The sequence below is a fragment of the Akebia trifoliata genome, chromosome 7 (assembly GCF_017979445.1).
Source record: "Akebia trifoliata isolate Shusen 1 chromosome 7, ASM1797944v1, whole genome shotgun sequence".
Lineage (NCBI taxonomy): Eukaryota > Viridiplantae > Streptophyta > Magnoliopsida > Ranunculales > Lardizabalaceae > Akebia > Akebia trifoliata.
The window spans coordinates 28,941,418-28,959,173 of record NC_141381.1 but is presented as its reverse complement, the minus strand read 5'-3'; the positions used below and the strand labels follow the sequence as shown (position 1 = coordinate 28,959,173).

The 17,756-nt window shown below is 35.4% G+C and overlaps 1 protein-coding gene across 2 annotated transcripts; it reads right to left on the bottom strand.

Moving 5' to 3' along the window:
- Nucleotides 1–177: 177 nt before the first annotated feature.
- Nucleotides 178–17,017, bottom strand: LOC147398843 (pantothenate kinase 2). Of its 2 annotated transcripts, XM_086448172.1 has the most exons (22): nt 16,392–17,017; nt 15,287–15,499; nt 15,095–15,153; nt 13,921–14,037; nt 12,234–12,353; nt 12,044–12,138; nt 11,840–11,933; nt 10,903–11,034; nt 9,831–9,943; nt 9,379–9,571; nt 5,601–5,809; nt 5,347–5,391; nt 5,132–5,180; nt 4,875–4,957; nt 3,851–3,967; nt 3,553–3,616; nt 3,131–3,277; nt 1,857–2,015; nt 1,562–1,645; nt 1,174–1,368; nt 966–1,037; nt 178–578 (listed from the first exon to the last, which is right to left on the bottom strand). In XM_086448172.1, exons 1-22 carry the CDS (start codon nt 16,636–16,638, stop codon nt 489–491), a joined length of 2,697 nt encoding a protein of 898 aa, XP_086304298.1. In that variant the 5' UTR covers nt 16,639–17,017; the 3' UTR covers nt 178–488. The 2 variants fall into 2 exon arrangements, with proteins under 2 accessions (XP_086304298.1, XP_086304299.1); XM_086448173.1 differs by lacking the exons at nt 15,095–15,153; nt 15,287–15,499; nt 16,392–17,017 and adding an exon at nt 14,620–14,850.
- Nucleotides 17,018–17,756: the final 739 nt, after the last annotated feature.

Here is a 17,756-nt window from a genome sequence, read left to right as displayed (position 1 = left end):
AATGGACAAAGAGATGGGGTGTACTAGCATTCACATATATCACTATTTTTTTTTTTTTTTGGGTTGAACTCTAGACAGCAATGATCAAATGAAATGTGAGCAAGAACCAATCAATTCTCTTGGAATTACTAATTTAGGTCAATCTCCAAATGTAACCAACAACCCAAACTTGGAAAATTGATTCTAAAACAAAAATTGCTGAAATTTTCTACTGGTCTACTTTTTTACAGAGTACACTATTTATTCCCTTCTGTTCTAAACTGTATAACAAGATTAAATGTTGCATTGGGCCATTCTTTATTTAAGTCCCAAGTTCACAGTAGCAACCCTAACTAATATACCCCCTCAAGGGGAAAACTTTTTACGTTTTCTTATTAATTTAATAGGAATTCAGAAAAGAAAAATCTTTTTTTGCACTTCGCAGCTTGTCCAGTTTCTCAGGATTGTTTTTAGAAATTCTGAGTTACAAACTTGGATAATTGGAGCCTTCAACCAGCCGGTTCATATCTGCAGACACAGTCATAAATATTTCCTTTGACCAGTTTCTCTGCCAACCTCTGATTCTTCACCATTGCTAGCTGCAAGACAAGTTTTTCTAGTTTAAACATGGAATCCCCTCAAATCTTCTCACAATACACATGAACTGTTTTTTTTTTTTTTTTTTGTTTTTTGCAAGCAAGGGTTAGTAGTCAGTGTGAAGGTAGCTTCAACGAGTTTTGAACCTACATTGTGGGATCAACATTCCAGACCTTACCAACTTAGCTAAGTTGTCACCTTCAAGCCTCACTGCGTGGCTCCAAGGCCTTTAGAAACATTGTTTTGGGCCATGCAATTAGGTTGGTTTCAACCAAGAAGATCCCTACTAGACTCATCTAGTAATGGATCCCAATTCCTGACCACCGGAAATTTTTGTCATAATTGGCCCTTTATGATGTAAGACTTCCTCAATAGTGAAGTATTATTACCTTTAGAGTATCACATTTAAATCGAGCATTGAAGTTGGTATGAAGAGCACGACCCATTCCTTCCAAGATTATCTGCAAGGCAATAAATTTAGAATGGAATAATGTCTAAGCTTTACATTCTTTTATGTTTGTTTGTTTGTTTTTTTTTTGTTGTTGAAGTTTCTGCATTTTTCACACCGAAGTAAGAAACAAGAAAAAAGGATTGCACCAGATCGGCAGCTTTTGCAGCAGCAGCAAGCTCCGAGCTGACCTGTCGAAGGTCTATGCACGGACTCCCACACCCATTCTCAACAACCATCAAAGGAACCGAAGATGAATGCTCTTTAGAAACATCTTGGATGTTTATCATGGCATCCATGAGTAGGCCTCCTGCTTCAGCAGCTTTTCGAAGCACATCACAATGCTGTGGATTAGAACAATAAGTTTCCTTGTTTTGATTAAAATGAAAAAGAGAAATACAGCATACAGAACGAAGAAAGGCTGAAGGGTATTGAGTAATAATTGTGTTGGTTTACTTTAGAACTTTGATAGTGTCAATGTGGAGATCTTTTCGAAAGGACATATATAAGTGCTCATGTACATATTCAGAAACAAACCTTGGCAGCCTCAGCTACAATCTCGGGAAGTTCCATCGCGGTCACATCATTTAGTGCAGGAAGGGAGTTCGCCACCAGTACAACCTGCATTAACAATTTCAGTTAGTTTTAAATATTTGAATTTATAGCTGAATTTGGCGAAGGCAGGGATCTCATAAATTGTCACCTCTAATTGCCTTATCAAGTAAATATACTCGAACCGAGTGGAACAAGACTTGTCTCATATGATGGGTTAGATAAGTATGCTCACCATGAAGTGATTCTAAACCTTCGTTAACTTGCAAAATAAACTCACCTCAGTTCCACGGCGGAGGAGTTCCCGTGCTAATGGAAGCATCCCAAGAACAATATCGGCACCAGAGTTGTCCACAAAGAGCAGAGCTCTTTTATGTGGGGGAGGCTTTCTGTCTCCAGAACCTAGCATTCTCTCTTTAAAGATATCAAAATTATCCACCTGAAAGCACAAAAACTAGGCATTTATCCAAGGTTTAAAATTTCTTTTCGGAAGAATGTTTAGGTCAAGAAAAAACTCTGAAACATTCAATGAAAAGGAATGAAACATTCCAAAACATTCATAAAAAATAAACATTTTGGAGAGACTTACTGTAAAAAAAAATGTTTTGGGTCATAAAATGACTCCAACTATTTTTTTCAAATGTATCATACTTTTTCGAACCAATATGCATCTATAAATCAATCATTTTTCTCCCAAAATCCGATCTTTTTCTCAATGTTTGAAGGTTGGATAGGATTTTGAAGGTTTAAAGTGATATTGAAGGAGATAAAATCTCAAGGTTAAAGATGAGAGTAAGAAGACTTTACCCTTGAGGTTGCATACGATGGGTTTTGGAGCGAAAATTAAGGATTTTTTTCTAGAGTTTGAATATGAGGAAATTTAGGTCATTTTAAAAAGTCTCTTATAGAATACCAGGGTCAAGAGTTATGTCATTAATTGAAAAACACGGAGCATCTCAAATATTCATCAAAAATGGAGGGGAACCATTTATGTTCTCCTAGAAAGAGTCATTGCTTCTTACTTGTCCGCTCTTTCTGATTTCTGATTTGGTTTCATTATGTTCTGTGTTGTCTCATAATGTTTTGGACAGATACCAAAACATTCATCGAAATTTCAATTCCAGGCATGTTTCCTATTGGAATGTTCAAAAAGGGCTATATATCGGTAGATATATTCCAAAATAGTACGACATTTTAAACCATGCACTTACCTACTTAAATATTCTTATTAATGAATGGTAACTGCACACAGATGAACTCCCAACACTAATCATGTCTTCCTTTTTCCATGCAATATCTATTTATTTCACTTGCCGACAAAGATTGTTGCATAACAGTCCAAGGTTAATCGGAACATACCCAAATATTTCAAGACAAACCAACACATATCAAAACATTGATTCTGGGCATGTTTCGTGTTGACTGTTCAAGAAATAAATGGTAACTGCATGTAAATGTCCCAACACTAATCACATCTTCCTTTTCACGGTTAGCAAATTTTTGTTATTTTAAATCTTCCTTTTTTGACATTTGGTATCTTTTTATTTCACTTGCCTGCCAAGGTCGTTGCATCTTTTTGCGACTCATTCGATATATTTCAATAATAGTTCCTTTATGGTAGAGCTCCACACAGGCACGTGATCCCCAGTCAAAAATATTTGCAGCAAGAACACCTTCAATTAGGGTAAGCAGTCTTGACTCCTACAATAGATAAGGATTCACATAATTAGAAGAACTCAGAAAGCATTGGAGACTGAATAATGACTTTACTGTGACACAAACCAACATAAAATGGAACTAATGGCTCAAAGCCAGCTTCACATCATATATGTTTACGAAGTAAAAAAAATGAGTTCTGACTTCAGGTTAAACTTAGATTGGAAGCATAACCTCATTACAATAGTACGGTACAAACTACAAACCCCAAAACTGGAACTTTATTGAGAAGAGGATTGAAATGAAGTCGTTGAACGTACCTCACTCATACTATCGAGCTCCATTAGAAGGTCAGGCAAAACAGCAAGGGATGCCTCATTTTCCCTACCACATGAAGAAGGAGAAATGGATCCAGAAAATTAGAATATATGGGGAGCATCCAATTCTAATGCCTGGATTTAGTAGAATATGTTCAACACTCAAATGTAAAGTTTAATGAAAGAACAGAGTTTACATAAAATATATCAATAAAATTCTATCCTAAACCATATAACCACCTTGTGTTCAAATCAATAAACTGTTAAAGAAAAGCAATGATCGATAGTGTGATGCACCCACCTTTGTTTGATGGTTCTATAGGCATCGACAAATTGGAACTCCCTCAAGCACTCCTCCCTTAGCTCCAAAAGATTGGCCAATCCTAACTTTCCATAAGCAGCAGGTTCTTCCATCAACCTATTTAACAAGTTACAAGATAGTAAATTAAAATAATAGAACAGTCGTCATCATCATCACCAAAGCCTACTCCCGAAAAAAAAAAAAAATTGGCTCAATGAATCCTTTTAAATTGTCAATGAAAATTATAGAATAGTAAGTTGTCGAATCAAGTGAGACAGGGAGGTCTGGTAATCCTGGATTGAAAGAACTCCCATTAAAATAATTATAGGTATCATCTTCTATGATGGAGCATAGTAGATAAGTGTCTAAACCATAAGATTATATCATAATTATTTTCCCACCATGGGATATCCAAATTGTTCTAGTTTGTAAGTCTTTTTTTATGGGTAAAAACCAGATGGAGGCCAACGAAGGCACCACTAACAACATACATTATGTTCTAGTTTGTAAGGCTAGTAACCAAAAGAAACAAAGATAAGCAATTTACATAAGGCATCCGTATGAAGACTTCATTCCAAATATCTGGCAATGACATTTGCCTCCACATAACATGCCAAGGAAGACCGTCTAACAGCAGTGTCATGTCAGTTGGTATACACATAGGGACAGTTCCCCACAATTTAATAATTCTGTAATGGAAAGTGAGTCCATTCCTAGATGTGTAGAGCCATGCAGGGATGGGATCCAAAATTCAATAATACTTATATCGCAGGTGAGTTCCTTCCTGCATGCGTGACAACTGCCATGATAGGCTACGTTATTGCAGCCAGATGCTTTTCCTAGGAAAAATTATCAAGGTAATGTTGTTGTCAATCCATCGGCTACTGATTAAAAGTGAACACCTTTTTTGCGTCGGGAAATCTTTTTCTCAATCTGTTGCCGGAAAAAATCTTTAGCGTTGGCACTCTTTTACTTAATTTGTATATTAGTTAAGTTTGCATGAGTGTTAGAGAGTACAAGTTACCTAGCCAAGTGAGCAGAGAATGCACGAGCAAATGCATCACCCCTTCTTTTAGCATCATCAGTTCCACCTTCACTAGCTACTGCCTAATATAAAACATATCAAGGTCACATAATTAGAAAGCAATTCCAAGAATCCACCACTTTAAACTTCTAATTAAGTCGGAAATTAACTATAAAGTAAATAAGATATGTTCAACCAACAAAATTTGTGCTACCCAAAAAAAACCAAGATGATATCACAAAGATATGGGTATCTACCTTATCAACAAGATCGCGTAAATGCTCTGACAGCACGGTGAACCAATACCTACAGAATGATATATTTCCCATATGAGCCAAAGAAAATGTTAAATATTTATATCTCCCTTGAATCTATGATAGTCATGATTGGACACTAATGATTAAAATGAATCTTGCAAGCACTAATGGATGGACGTTCTTAAATAGAAGACAAAAAAGGTTTAGTAGCTTACTCAAGCTCACCGTGATCTGAGAGATCGATAGTGTTAGGTTCATATCTGTAGACATTTCACTATTAAAATGTTAGGAACTCATTCGGTGCTTACTTGTGCAAAAAAAATGGACAGACCTAAATCTCTCACGACAGAAGGGGTGTTAGTAGTAGACAATAATAAATAAATGAAGCACCCCAACATTAAACTTTGTAAATATTATTCAAAATGTGATAAGTAATTTTAGATAGGCTAGCAAGTTCACAAAACTATACATTTTCGGGTCTGCCAATAATGGGAACACTTCCAACGTTGGTACAAGATGAAGCACCCCAACATTTAAAGCAGCATCGTCGGAACGCAGAGTATCTCCCTTGGAAGAAGGTGATTCAAAGCCCCCAAGACCAGTAGTTCCCGGTGGAGCCATTGGGACAGGAGCAATGATCTCAGTGCCTTTCTGCACAAACTTTTCCATCCATGAAATCTGGTATTGGACATCCCAAAAAATGAAGATTTGTAAGAAGGGGGACCAGAAAACAAGATTTATTTTGGGAATCACTGAAAAAAACAATCACCTTGAATTAAAATAAATTGTTTTCTTGTCTTTTTATAAAGTTGAATCTGTTGAACACCTTTTTTTTTTTTTTTTGGATAGGCAAAATTTTATTAAAGAGAGAAAAGAATGTACAAGGTGTTCAAGATGAACTCTTGGGAGAAAAGAAAAGAAAAAAGAAAAAAAGGGAAAAACAATACAGGAGAAACTAATCTACAGACAAGTTACAAACACGGTCCTATCTAACAAGAAAATTCCCCCAAAGACCTTGAACGCCTTCCCCCAGTAAAATAAGAGTGACAAGATGGAGAATATTAACTCTTGACAACTGAGATCTCTTCCTTCAAAGATACGTTTATTCCGTTCCTTCCACAAACCCCAACAAATGGTAAAAAGAGTTAAACTAACATAGTGGAAGCATGCGAATCAATAAATTCAATAGGTAAACAAGCAATAGCTTGAAAGAACTGAAAAATATTAAGATAATACAAAAGAGAATTGAATTGATTAAATTTCGTTTTCGAAGCTCCTTATATAGATAACTTCATCATAACAACTTAGAAACATTCTAAAATTTCAAAAAGTAGCTTTCCTAACCCATCAATAATATGATAAAAACTTTCTAAACCTATTAGTCCAGATTGACTTTTAATAGAAACCTAAAAACAAATTAGAAACTTGATGAAATAGAAACTAACCAAACAACTTTTAAAACTAAAATAAACTAAACACACTGGATTAAAATCAGAATTGGGTTGAGTATGGACTCAACCAGGTCAGCCCGAACCAGGCTGGTCAAACATGAGTTGACCAGGTTTGACTATGCCAACTCGGTCATAAAATTTTGGTCTTCCTCATGTAGATGTCCTACATCAGACCAGTTTCTTTGAAAAAACTCTTCCTCGAGTTTTTCTTAAAGCCATTTTTTTCTCTTGTTTTCCATTCATCTCTCACTCTAATTCATTTTCAGTGATATCCGTTTTTCAGACTTTGTTTAGAGAATTGAATTGACCATAGCATATCACCAAGTAAATTCATCACATAAGTATTATTGCTTATCTTCTTCAAGATGCGAAGGAGTCCAATTTTTCTCAACTTGGTCTTATTGTAAGTTTTGGCGAAAAAGTAATCTTTACTAAGATAAACCATGACCAAGTCTCCTTCTTCATAACTCTTGAATCTCTTATGCTTATCGACATTGACTTTGTAGTTGTCAGTAGAAGTTTCAAGGTTCTTCTTCACTTGTTCTTTTAATATGTCATGCTCTTTCGGACTCATCCTATAATGGGGCAAATTTGGGAGACTTGCAACGGGTACCAATCGATGTGGTGTTAGATATTTTTCATAGGAGGCAATGAATCCGATAATTCTGAAAGAAAAATACGAGAAAATTTTTCAAGGAGGGGTTGCACTTGATGAGGAACTGAGGAGGGTTTCGGTTGGAAGGTTGCACCGCCGCTGGAGACACTTGGCTTATTTCCTTTAAGTTTTCATTGATGTTAGAAAAAAAAAGTATGTTGTCTCCTCCTTGGTTGGTAGGGAAACCTTGGGCTTTGCATGGGAAGGGTGTAGCATCACACTTTGACACCATTATGCATAAAAGAATAGGTGTTGGCTTTACACCGATATGTGACATCATTATCATGAAGCCAAGGCCTACCCAAGAAGATATGGCATGCTCTCATTGGGACGATGTCACAAAAAACTTCATCCTTATATTATCCAATGCTAAAAAAAAAAGAGCATTGGTTTGTCACATTCTTCTTCCACTCATCGTCCACCCAACCTATAGAATAAGGTATAGGGTGTTGAGAAGTGAGTAGCATGAGTGTATCAACCATGTAGCTCGAAATTATATTTTCCGAACTTCCACTATCTATAATCAATTGGCACAACTTGCCTTGTACCTTGCATGTAATACGGAAAAGATTGTCGAGTTGAAGGATCAACATGTTGTACAAACAATAAGTTGTGAATAAGATAACTTCGATGTTCACCTACTTCCTTGAACCTTTGATCCAATTGATCTTTGGTTACAAGGATCAGTGTTCTTCGACCATGTTGAAGGTGGTAAGACTCTCAAACGAGACTCTGATACCACTTGACATAGCGGAAGCGTGTGAATCAATAGATTCAATAAGTAAACAAGCAATACCTTGAAGGAAAATAAAATAAAGAACTAAAAAATAATTAAGATAATGCAAAAGAGAATTGAATTAATTAAAGTTCGTTTTTGAAGCTCCTTAAATAAATAACTTCATCATAACAACTTAGGAACATTCTAAAATATCAAAAAGTAACTTTCCTAACCTATCTATAAGAAGATAGAAACCTTCTAAACCTATTATAACCTAATTTGGACACTTCTAAGCACTTTGATAATAGTCTAAAGAATAAAAACTAAATTATAAAAAAATAAAAACCTAAAAACAAATTAGAAACTAGACGAAATAGAAACTAACCAAACAACTTTTAAAACTAAAACAGACTAAGCACATAGGACTTAAATCAAAATTGGGTTGAGTATGGACTCAACCGGGTCAATCCAGACCAGACTGGTCAAACCCAAGTTGACCAGGTTTGACTGACTCGACTCTGCGAAAAATTTCTGGTATTCCACATATAGTTGTCCTATATCATAAACTCCACAATAAACGCTTCGCTCCTGAGAAAGAGAAACCCCAAGCCAACCAAGAGTCGAAAAGCGAGCGAATAGTGTCCAGAAAACAGCCCACCAAACCGAACAAGCCAAGAAAGTGCTCCCAAACTTCTTTTGCTAGACGGCAATTCAGCAACACATGGTTGGCAGACTCTCCGTCATTTTGACACTAGCCACAAAAGTTTGCTAAGATGAAACCTCTTCTACAGAGATGGCCCACAGTTGGAAGACTTTCCAACACCGTCAACCACACGAAAGAAGGTATCTTAGAAGGTACTTTAGGACCTCAAATGGCAGCGGGGAAGGGTGTATGAAGAGGGGCAAGGAAAGATGAGTAAAACGAGCTCACAGAGAAATCCCCATTCTTTCTTTCGGCCCAAATTCTCCTATCTGGAGCGTTATAGTCAAAAATCATCTAGTCCAAGCACCTCAACAACGCAATGAGCTCTTCCCCCTCCCAATGAGCATTTTACCATTAAAGCCTAAGATTTTTTTTTTCAAAAAAAGTTACAGATAATGTGAACTTCAAAGCGACAAAATCTTGAAATAAATAATATAAATTAATCTACCAATAAAATACCACTTAACCTATTTCATCTTTTCGAGAATTTGCTAATCACAATTTTTTTTTCAGAATTAATCATATTTTTTCATTCTATCTTTACTATTGTACCACTATATCTGAGTATATTATATTTCCTCTATTACCTTTCACAAAATAGTACATAGGTTTAACAAATCAGGCCCCTTAGAGTCATCATATCTGACATTTAATACCCTAATCTAAAACTCAAAAGCATGTCAGCATCTAGATTACATAAGTTTTACATCATACACTTGCCTTCTCACTCAAATCCCCTAGTGGTGGACCATGAATCTTTCCTCCCACGTAAGGCGCGCCCATTGGGAATCGTTCCACTAATTGGTGAGCCATTAAGTCATCAAGACCATGCCTCTCATAGCTCATGAATGCACCCAAAGCTCCAAGAAATCCCTCATGCCGTAAAAACATTGCTTGTGCCTCAGTTTTAGACCTAAAAAGAAAAAGATGTTCAACTGAACATTATGAGAAAGGAATTGAAATAACCAAAAGAATAAATAAAGCAGAGGAGCACATGAAGAAGTGAAGCATTTAAAAAAGAAAAATATAAGACTTGGTAGCAGGAAAACATTTTGAAAAGAATAATCATCATCGTTCATTTTTGTTTTTTTGTTTTTTTGTTTTTTTCGATAGATAAAAAAAAATTGAAAATTAGGTAGATCCTATTATTGAAAGATTGGCACCGTACTTACCAGAATTGAACTGCGAAGGAGATCGTGTCCATGGTATATGCATGGCCCCGTATGAAAAATCCTCCAAAAAATATACGCTTAAGTCCGAACCGTAGCGCGGTCAAGTAAGAGATCTACCAAAGGAAAGTTAAATCAGAAACTAAAAAGTTTCAATATACAAGATAGCTAATCTATACCAATTCCAAGTAGCTTATGAGTGAGATATGTCAGCTAGAAATATATCAGGTAAATAAAGCTTAAAACAAACACAGATTAAAGGGCACTTCCAAATGAATGCCTCTTAAATTGGTTAACTCCTATTTGGAAGTTAATCGTAAAATCAAATCACACACTAAATTTTTTATTTTTTATTATTATTTATTTTTTTATTTTTATTTTCTTGGGCAGGGGTGTTGTTCAAAACACTTACAGAGATGAAATGATTCGAGGTAAGATAGTTCTAATATTAACTTTGATGATAACTGGAACAGAATCAACTGGTTGCCTTTCAGATAAGGGAGGAAATATTCAATGGCATGCTAGGACTTGATGTGCTTCCATTTCTGAGACTTAATTCTTGCTGAACCCTTTGATAGAGGAGGTTCATTTGCTTAAAGAGATTAGATATTATTTCTATGACCATGAAACTGGTTTACACCCATGGAGACTAGCCTTCATCTCTTTGATTAGATTTGGCACTTGTGTAACAGCATGGATGCTGTCTTCAGCAACATCACGAAAGCAAATCAAGCAACCCTTTCTCCAGTCCAAGAATGTTTTTGAGAGTTTATGTAATTTTTGCATTGTTTTTCCTCCTCAATTAATTCTTTTAATAATGTTATCCAGCAAGTTGTTAAATGTTATGCAGATAAGCAGTGATATCATACTATCCTTCAATTTATAAAGGAAATACTCTGATTTAAGTAAAAGAAAACTCAAACCAAAGGGGAAAAATAAGAAGAAAATAAAATAAAATAAAATTCAAGGATAGTTTGCATCTTGTTCTCCATGAATAAATTTCTTAAAATGTGCTTGTCCATGCCTCACAATAGGTAATCTAAGCATGTTATAAGTTTTATTATGAGCGACTCACCTGCCCAATATTGTATGAAATCATACGCAAGAGGGACAAGGATATATCTTCAGGCCTATAATCTTCAAGCTCCTTATTTTCAGAAATCGCCTTTCCAAAGCTTGAAGCAATTGTTGATGCTGTGAGACCAATCTGTGACCATTTAAATAATTAGAGTGGTTGATCAGTCTAAAGTGAAGATAAGAACAGTTTTTGTATTATCATTATTATTTTTATTTTATTTTATTTTATAGGTAAATGCTTGGTTAGTACATGAATATTGTTAATTGTTAATAGTTAGCATAAGAAGTATGGGTTCAAGGGGTTTGAACCTAGGACCTAGGAACAACCTCCACAAGTCTTACCACTTAGCTTAGTGGCACTACTTTTTTTTATTATTATTATTATTATAATAATAATAATTTTCACACAATAAATAAGCCACGAAGTAGTATGCAAACATTATACAGAATATTAAAAATAGATATAATAATGACCTCTGAAGTAATATGTTTCATAGGTATCCCACCAAGGGTTTTAGGTTTTTAGCTATTACAAAATCGATGAATCATGACATATGCATGATACAATAGAACTCATTGTGCCATAAAGATCAGTGAGTGTTGTAGCTTGAAAGTCATACTAGTAGCAGTCCTTGGATAAGCAGTCTAGATTCTAGAGTAACCTTGGAACCAAAGTTTATCCCACCTAGGCAGGATGCACAAGCCTTCTCCTTCATTTAAATGGACCCTTAATTTAAGTATTTAAACTTCATATAAAAAATCATTATTTCATTTGTTCTCTGTTGGGCACATGGAATTTCCTGAATAATGCTTCTCTCCATATTTAAAAAAAAAAAAAATGCATCTCATACTTCACTATTTTTGTGGGCATCCCGTATAGTTAACTTGCTTTCTCATCAAGCAAGAGTAAGATTAAAAATTGCAACAACATATACCTTAGTGTAGTCCATACCACCATAAATATCTCCAACAAGCATATCTATCACCTTATTATCTCCCCGTTGGCTCAACTCTAGTAACTCATCAAAGCTGGAACCAAAAATATATGTGAGAACAGACTACATTTACCAATCAAATGAGTAATCCATTTAAATAAGAGAACTAAGGACTACACAAAAATGTGAAGACTATGTAAGAACCTCTTGCATTTCGTTAAAAGCTTTCCCAGGCCCCAATAAGTACCACCCCCAACATTTGTCCCACTAACCCGCTGAAACTTCCCATCTCCGTCAACCTATACCCAGCTCAAGATTGAGACTAATAATCAGATTTCTTGGTTCACATGAAGGAACCTCCAGTAAATAAGGAGATAAATAATAGGAGTTATACCTTGATCATACTAACACCGGAGCCAATATTAACAAGAAGATAGGGGAACAAATCATTCTGGTCAATCTGCACAAATTCCTTATGACCCTCCATGTGTGTGAAAGCTTCATGTCGGATTGCCTACACAATAATCAAAAGAAATCTCAACAATGGTAACAGGTATAAATGTATAATGATAACAAAAGTAGATCAAACAGGTCAAACTGAGCCTTTTAATCATAATTTCACGCTACACAATTAGGACAAAACTTAATCTATCTTGTTCCTTCTTGTCCTACATTTTTTTTTTTTGGAACCGAGGTATCCAGGCCTCTCAGAGCACCCGACAAATCCTCATAGTACGTGCAGTCCCCTCCCCTCACAAGCATCAGGTAATTTCTTGGATAAATCCCTGAGGGTGGCCCCCAAGGTGGGATTCAAACTCAACACCTTCGCTTCCTAAGGCGTGGTCTTGAGTCTTGATCATCTCACCAACCCTTGGCGTTAAAATATTTTCCCTTCTTATCTTCATAATTATCACATGCTACTTACATTAAATCTAATTAGTGTTTGTTTTTCTTTTTCATCCATCCATTATCTAGTTAAAGACCCACAAAAGGCATATCAAACTATCTATATAATCATTTCATATTTTCATAAATGTCATCATCATCATTGAAGCCTTATCCCAAAGACTTGGGTCGGCTAAACAAATTCTGTTCCTCCATTCAACTTTTTTATATTGAAAGTGTGTTTATAGTTTTATTTTTCATTTTTGACAAGTTAAATATGAGAAAGAGGAGGTCGAGGGAGGCAACATTACAGCAAGAGAGCAAATGCACCTCAACAGAGAAATAACCTAGACTTCATCTAAGACTCACTGATATTACAAATTATCCCATCTAAACAGAAAACCTTCAAAGAAATTCCACTTCCACTCTCTCATCCACATTCTTAGGGGTCTCCCTCTCACTCTTTTAGCACCTTCAACTTAAATATAACTTTTAGTATTATAAAATTCAACTGCACAGATGTGTTGGGATATTATGTCTAAAAGTATAAGCATGTACAACAATTTTTTGGATGGGTAAGTTGGACTCGAACTTACGACTCAAAGATGCATTGCAAGATGTCAACCAACTGAGCTATGGGTCCATGTCCATTCATCGTGGATATGATCCTACAACATTTTTTAGTAAATAAAAGAAGGCTCTTACCACAAATATAGTCAACTTTCAAAACTTTTCCGGGGCTATGTTGTGTATGGAATAAGAAAAGAAATTTAAAAATGAAATCTTTGTTCTGAAATTGTCCCAAATCTTTTTGAAGTGCCAACTTAGCTAAGTGGTAAGACGTGTGGCGTGTTGTTCCCACGTCCTAGGTTCAAACCCCCATGAACTCAACTTCATTTGATAACCACTAACCTTATACCTATAAAAAAAAAATGTCCCAAATCTTTACACTGGATGACATTTTTTCCATTAAAACTGTTCTAAAGATACGGATCAACAATGGTAAAAGAACAACTCAGAGAAAAAAGAATCATGAGGAAAATCCAAAGTTTCTTATTGAACATTCTCAGACTAGTGAGTTATGAAAGAATCGACAAGAATTTGAAAACATTCAATATTCTATACATTATTTAGAGCTTTCAACAATTCTCATCATAGACAAAGAATCAAAAGAGGACTGAGGTATCAGGTCACACCTTGAGCAAAAAATTAGCTCCAGCCACCAGACAGGCCATTTCATCTTCCTTGTCAAGACTAACCCCAAGCCTCTCTTTGAAGAGATCTGCAAACTTGTATGCCCCACCTCCCGTGGCCTGCTCACAAACTCAAACTACTTAATCAATATGAGAGCACTTGGAGCAAATAAAAATCAAAGATCCTAAGCAAAGAAACGAAATTAATTTCGACCTAATACAATAAACAATTTTCCCACAGTAAATGGAAGTCGCATTGCTGCTATATTTGGTTGTCAAATAGACAAGGATTCTTTCTCAACCATATTCATCTATAAGTAAATCATATGGATTCTTGAATTTGGTTGAGTTTGTCTAGTTTAAAAACGAAGTGTATAAATTTAGAATTGCTGTGAACTACTTCAAAAAATGAGACATCAGTTTCCAGTTATAAGCAACCTAAAAAGTGCCTTTTGTTGACTCCATAATGAAAATTATATCCATTGAAAAGGGGGATGCCTTAAACAGTGCTCTTGGGTGTGGTATTCAGGGTTTTAGGTAGAGTTAATTTTTTTTGGAACAACCAACTAGTTGGGGAAAAAATTATTGTCTGTATTGGATAGTCAACGGCTTGCCAAAAAGGTAACTTTGTCGATCTAATTAAAAGGTTATACACATGTCTAGTGGAACCTATATCCCAGTTTCTTTTAAATAATACCATACCTTACAATTGTTGAGTGTATATTTTCCTCCACTCTTGGGCGTGTCATACCCCAGTTAAGCCCCGTGACCCTCTTAAATTCATCGTTCTCTCCAACAGATTGGTCTTTTGGAGTAACATGGTATCAGACCACTAGGTTCGTACAGGTCACGTGTTTGATTCTTTCCACCCTTATGGGTGAGGGGGAGTGTTGAATGCATATTTTCCTCCACTCTTGGTTGTATCATACCCCAGTTAAGCCCTGTGACCCTCTTATATCCTCCAACAGATTGGTCTTTTGGAGTAGTTGGTTGGCTAACAACAATCATACCTTTGCTTTGATCATTCTAAAAATCTTTTTTGAGAGAAGACCAAGAAATTGCATGAAGGCAATTATCAAAAAGAGTTCCTAATTGGATGAAGCAAGTAAATGTTGATCCTAGAATTTCAAATCAGAGTGATATAATATTCAAAAGTATTCCCCAAAACAGAATTTACCTTAATTATTGCATTGTCTTTGGCTGGGGCCTCAGAGGGCCAACACCGTGGGTCAATCCCTATCCATAAGAAACTGCCCAGAATTAGCATAGAACATTAATCCTAATGAAGTAATTTTGTTAAGAAACTTGAAGAAAATGTCCAAATGAAGTTAACATAACAAAACAGAGAAGTTGATTTGTATATGCGTACCGCCCCGGTGAAGCTGCTTTGAATGAATAAAATCTAAGCAGTCATTAATCTTTGTAGACTCAAACTTCACAAAATGGAGTCTTCCACCAAGAATAGGATAGCTCCTCCTATTACCATTGGAAACCCCTAGTCTCTCCTTCAGAAATTTCTTCCGCTTATCATCAAGTGAACGGTCCTCGTGTCTTGAGAAATACACCAACTTGATCAAAGATCCTAACAATAAACCACAGAATTATATCTATATCCATATAAAACATGCCTTAAGAGATCACCAAATTACTTTAACCAAATAAGATCAGAGTGAAGAAGGAGAAACAATGTTCAAAAGAGAAACTGTAATTGAAGTTCACTTCCATATGATCATCCAAAAAATGCCCATTTTAAACCAAGTATAAAAATTAGACTAAAAGTATCCTGGAAATGCTTCATTTAATTCATTCTCAAATGAAAAAAAAAAAAAGTTTTCATCACAAGTGGGCAGGGAGGATACCAAGATAATTCTAGTTTCCAAATTATGAAGCAGAATAACAAACAAAACAAAAAATTTCCACTCAACAGCAAATCAGAATTTAAGTTCCTTCTCTCATTTTTGGTTTCTTGGTCATATGGGATCAAACCCACGTCGTCGAACAATTGAGCTACACATACATGAAAGAAATAATCAATTAAATGAACTATATGTGACTAAGAAAAACATGGAACAGATTGAGAATAAAATCTGGGGCTAAAAAAATCCATCTTTATCATGATAGAGTGACACTCTATCATATAAGAAGAGAGGACTCTACAACCCCCCACCCCTTAAAAAAAAAAGGAGCAAAATTGAACAGGATAAAACAGGAGAATTGAGAAATAGAATAATTTAAAGTGTAGAAATAGAATCATTGAAGACCCAAATACCAAATTTCAAAGATACCCACTTCCCAAATAAGAGGCAAAAAGACCAGATGAGCCCAAAAAAATTCAACTCAGACCCAGAAAGGAAAATTATTTGAGCCACCAATTCAAAATCTCTCTTCTTTTTTTTTTTTCTGATTGATACCAATTCAAAATCTAAACACCCAGAAAACAAACTTTCATATATAAATATAAGAAATTAATTGACCTCCAATGTCCAAAGCCAAATGAGAGATATCATCCGACTGATTAGGCAACAGAATTGTGGGGTCTCTCTCTTCTAAATTCCCTTGAATTGCAGCTCCACTGACATCAAGCTGAGGCCGAGAGCTCGATCTATGAATCGCGGGAGGCACCATTGGTCTCCCTTCCTCCTCTTCTTTGAACTTGTTCTGCACTTCCTCCACATTTATATGGAGGTTTTCAAGAGCTGGGCCGCCTGTTAGACCAGCCATTAATTCAAGTTTCTCCTAATTCAACTGTTAGTGCAACGGATATGGTGGGGTTGTCCAGAACCCAAAAAAAAAAAAAAAAAAAATTTAAGAAATTAAATATCCAAAATTTCAAATCAAGACAAGAACAAGTACGAAAACCCAAAAGGTGTGAATCTTTAAAAAAGGGTACCCACTACAATCTACCCGGGAACCCTAATTTCAACAACCCAGATATTTCTTTAGGTCAATTCTATGAATTTGGGAAGAAATAGAAGAAAATTCAATAAAAAAAATGAAAAATAAGACCATGGGCCTTTCATATTGTCTGCCAATTTCAACACCTCAACTACCCAAATACTAAATTTTATATTCTGCAATTAATTTCTCAGTTTTTTTTTTTATATAATATAAATCAAGAATGCCCAAACTTCATTATATTAAACCTGCTTATAAGCCTAGTATATGGTGTTTCTCTCAAGAAAGGAGGTTTAATAAAATAAATCAAAATTAAAATTAAAAAAAATATTTATTTTATTTGAAGTCAATATTCAAACTAGAAAATCTTGACTCGGTCAATACTTAGGATGGAATGTTACTCGGTCAATACTCAGGATGGAATGTTACGGACATAGAATCATAGATTTTTGTTTCTTGAGATACACAAATACACATCTTTTATGTGAATTTTCATTATGTATCCCGAGAAAATAGATCTACGATTCCATGTCCCTAACACATAAACCGAGTGAAGATTTTCTAGTTAGAAAATCATTATTCTTTTAAAAAAAAAACAAAGAATGACGATGAATGCATGGGATTGGGTGAGTGATGCATCAAGGGCACAGAACCGCACATCTTTTTCTTGTATATCCCAATGAAAATGATCTATGATTTTGTGCACTTGTCACGTCAGCTGCCTATAAGACCGCGTGCATTCATCACAACTGAAAAAACAAGTGACAGCCGCCCTATATGTCATTTTCGATGTTTTTTTTAATATTTCTAATGGTTGCCCTTAAGATCACAAGTCCCCCCAAAATGGAAAAGTTCCTCACTTGATGACTTAAAAAAAGTTTGAAATGGGAGTCTGTATGAAAATTTGATAGAGACAATCCGGCCCACACCCTTACATTAAAAAA